This window comes from Cynoglossus semilaevis, chromosome 7, assembly GCF_000523025.1.
Source record: "Cynoglossus semilaevis isolate Cse_v1.0 chromosome 7, Cse_v1.0, whole genome shotgun sequence".
NCBI classification, from domain to species: Eukaryota; Metazoa; Chordata; class Actinopteri; order Pleuronectiformes; family Cynoglossidae; genus Cynoglossus; species Cynoglossus semilaevis.
In genome coordinates, this window is record NC_024313.1 from 10089189 (window position 1) to 10092906 (window position 3718).

The 3718-nt window shown below is 42.8% G+C and overlaps 1 protein-coding gene and 1 long non-coding RNA gene across 5 annotated transcripts in view; one reads left to right on the forward strand and one right to left on the reverse strand.

Moving 5' to 3' along the window:
• The window catches only part of LOC112487235 (mannosyl-oligosaccharide 1,2-alpha-mannosidase IA-like), a 14604-nt gene extending 12846 nt beyond the window's left edge, over window positions 1–1758 (reverse strand). For all 4 annotated transcript variants that reach the window (XM_025056964.1, XM_025056963.1, XM_025056961.1 and 1 more), the window contains exon 1: window positions 1216–1758. In XM_025056964.1, the coding sequence (XP_024912732.1) occupies window positions 1216–1725 (510 nt within the window). In that variant the 5' untranslated portion in view covers window positions 1726–1758. The remainder of the gene's footprint in view (window positions 1–1215) is intronic.
• On the forward strand, window positions 736–1574 carry LOC112487236 (uncharacterized). The gene is made up of 2 exons (XR_003050152.1): window positions 736–1080; window positions 1258–1574. It is a non-coding gene; the product is annotated as an uncharacterized LOC112487236 (long non-coding RNA).
• Window positions 1759–3718: the final 1960 nt, after the last annotated feature.

The following is a 3718-nucleotide window of genomic DNA, read 5'->3' on the forward strand; positions in this document are numbered from 1 at the left end:
TCAACATATACTTTTTCTTCATTTTTTTTTTAAATTTACATGATAAAAATGTTTTCCTTCAACACCTCATCCAGCAGGTGGCACCCTACGAAGTGGCCTATGTGGTGTATGCAGGAGAAATGTAACAGTAATGTAACCAAACTACACATTAATAGAACGATAGATTTCAATATTTCACCCGTGACAACATCCACTCAGGGTTGACGCCCCATGGAGGTCACGTGACTGATTGTTGACATCTCTAACTGATCTGGAGTCAGTTCTGCTGACGAGACAAGAGTCTGAGTTTTCTGCTGAATCATCAACTGTTCCACTTCCAAGTTTTACAAATGGACTGAAGGAAACTGAAATCCTACAGATACTGACGTGCTGTAGTACAGCGGCACTAATCAGCAATCCTTCAAGCAAAAGGTTTGGGGTTTGATTTCCACCGTTGCCCGTCTACATGCTGATGTGTGCCTGGGCACAGTCACTGTCTGTGCTGCGTGGACGGGACTCAGTGGTATTTCAATGCTTGGATGTCACAATTACCAGCTGTGAAAACCCATCCACTGCTGGTATTTACAACACAGGCCTGATCAGCAACAAGGCTCCAGCACCTGCTCCAATGTTTTTCCCAAAACAAGAAACTCCCCAGACTAGTAAACCTGCCCAGAGGGGGCAAACGAATCCTGGGTGCATTCTTTCCTGTCTCGACCCCCTCCCTCCCTCCCTCCCCTCCAACTCCTCCCCCAGCGACTGCCGTTCAACAGTGCGTTGCGCAAATGCAGTTAAAAAGCCAACCAAGTTAGTGTCAAATCCGTGGGCAGCTGATCACAAAACGCATACCACATGACCAGAAGCATGTGGCCGAACCCCACACGGTGGTCCGCATTATTCGGCTGCTCAGAAGCAACTCTGCTCCAGACGCATTTACGGGAAACGGCATGTACTGTATATGTTTCGGCTACAGCCTATTGCCACATACTGCGCAGCAACGACAGCAAATCGGCGCACCGCCGGGACACTTTGCAAAGTTGTAATTTTTGTGATGTTTCCGTGTAGGTTTACCTGTGATATTTACGCCGAATTATAAATGAGGTATTTGTTGTTCATTTTCAGTTAAGGATTATTTCATATTGTGGACATAAATGACTCAGTATTTGAAAAAAATATAAAAAGTGACAGAATTCTAACGGGGAGTCGTTTTTGGAGTGTTTCTCCACAGATCTTTACCTCTTTGACTTTGTTCCGTCTCTCCCTGGTTTCTGGATCCAGAGGTTCGTGTCCGGTGGCCCCGGGTGGACGGCGGTACTCAACGGTTGGCAAATCATTGTCACCTTTCACACCTTGACCCGTACCATCCCTGGAAAGTTTCGCCTTCTCGTTAATGATGTCCTGCTTAATCTCATCTGGTCGTTTCTGGAGAGTATCCTTGGCCTCCAGCAGCGCTTTTTCGTGGTCTTTCCTGATTTTCGCCAGAATCCTGTCGTCGCTGCCAGCCGAACCTGAGTCGCTGCTGTCCGGACCGTTGCGGGTGTTGGTCTCCACCGCGGAGGAATGAAAGAAAACTCCGCTGAGCAGCTTGGAGGAGTCCGGAAGGAAGAAAATAGCTCCGAAGCAGAGAGTTATAAAAGCACTGAAGACTAATAACAAGATGAATTTCTCTGTCAACCTGAACGAGGTCGGACTGGCAGACTTCCGACTCGGGGTCGCGGCGAAAGGCAGAAGAGTTGCGACTGGCATTTTCCCCCGTTTCCTTCAGCAACTCATCAACAAAGTGCCCTTAAAATGACTTTTTTACGCTGCAGCTGACTTACTAATGGCTCGGTTTTGGTTCGGCTCCGTTCAGAACTCCATGTCCTCCAGGTGTGGGAGGTGTCAGAGGTGAGAAGAGCGCAGAAAGACCTCCGTCGAAAAGTTGACGAGCAGACAGTTGCCCATGCCGGAGTCTGAGAGCACACAGAGCAGATCCAGTCGAACTGCTCACACAGGAAGCAGCGCTGAGGAGGCGTGACGCACCGACGTGATGACCTCACCAGGCTCTGTCTTGTGATTGGACACAGAAAAGTAAAGGCGTGTCCTAACTCCTCGGAGTGTAAATCCACTGACAGCGATGACGAGGACTTAATGTGTAGCGACTTTTACGAAAATAAAGTATATTTAAACATTTTTTTAAAAATGTAATTATTATATTTAATTATTTATACAAATAAAATTTCAAATATTTTTGAATTTATTAAGTATTTCATTGAAGTTTCTTAAAGGTTTGCTTTTTAAATAATTGTATTTTTAAAAAATCGGATCAACTTATTTAAAATGCTTCTTGTGTCGCCAAACTCGGCCAAATTTCTCTCAAACAATATTTCAATTTTTTAAATGATACAAAATGCATCACACGACGTTAAAAAAAAATGACCGCAATATACATGACTAAAATGTACACCTGAACTTTTCAAAGAAAATTAACTGAATTGGCAAAGGGTTTCGAAGCAATTTAATTTCCCATTAAAACAAAACTTTTAAGAATGTAAAAGGGTTAAGATGCGTTTATGGAACATTTTTATTTTTTTATTATTTTAATTATTTAGTTACAGAAAGTGCATTTCTTTTTGTATTCTCTGGTACAGTGCCAATTAAGACAACGTTTAAAAAAAATAATGACAGGAAGGAAACTTACCAGATGCAACGTGCAATTCAACATACTTATCATCACAATACTAATAAAAAATGTAACTGTTTATAAATATTGACAAAAACAGAAGTGATGACACAGTGACACCTTCATATAGATAAAACCCCCGCCACCCCCACCTCCAAAGATAAATATTGTTCTAGAGTAGGCAGCATCTTGTCATGAGTCGGCTGCTTTGTGTTGTTTCCTTCATCGTCAAAAGTTATTTTTTCTGTCTCTTCGCAGCTCGTTAAAGCCTTTTCAGTGCTAACACTCTTGTAAATAAACACTTTATTTTGTTCCAGCTCACTTCTACATCCTTTGAAGCTCCCCACCATCCATCAACCAACATCCCCAGCTCGCAGCTCCTGGCTGTATTTAGTCTTGTTCCTGACGCTGCTTGTTAAACTAAAACTGACAAGGCAAATGACACACACACATAATCACACTGTCAGTGTTTTAAATAACTGGGCACCGCCGTCTGCTCTCCTCTACAAACAGGGAATTTCACTACCTTCCCAGCGTGAGTGCCTGCGCCTCAGTCTGTCTGTGCCTTTTATGATAAACCTGCACAAATGAATATGAAAAGAGCTTTTCTCTCTGAAGACAATAGCTGCGCTGTTCTCTGCCAGCAGTAACAGACCGCAGCTCCCGACGTTTGGGAATTAGAACAGGTGACCAACAATTAGCTGCAGGTGCACCAACGGTCCACAATGATTGTTGGTTTTTACAGTTTCAAACAAAAATAAAAATAAAAAGATCACACCATAACAAAGTACCAAAGTGATCACACTAAACAGTCCGTCTTTTGACAATATCATGTATTTTTCAAGAGTGCAAATTATGTAGCTGTAGGATTCTCCCCGACAATCTGAAGGTCCTGGGTTCAAATCCACCTAGTCCTCGAATCCCAAAACAGTTGGGGAGCTGCAACAGGAAGTCAGTAAAAACCCACTGTGGTGACCTCAAATAAGAAAATAATAATAATAAAAAAATCTAAATAAAGGTAGTAAAAATCCATACTGGTGTTTTATAGCCTGACTCTGGGGGGGGTTTTCTCAGTGT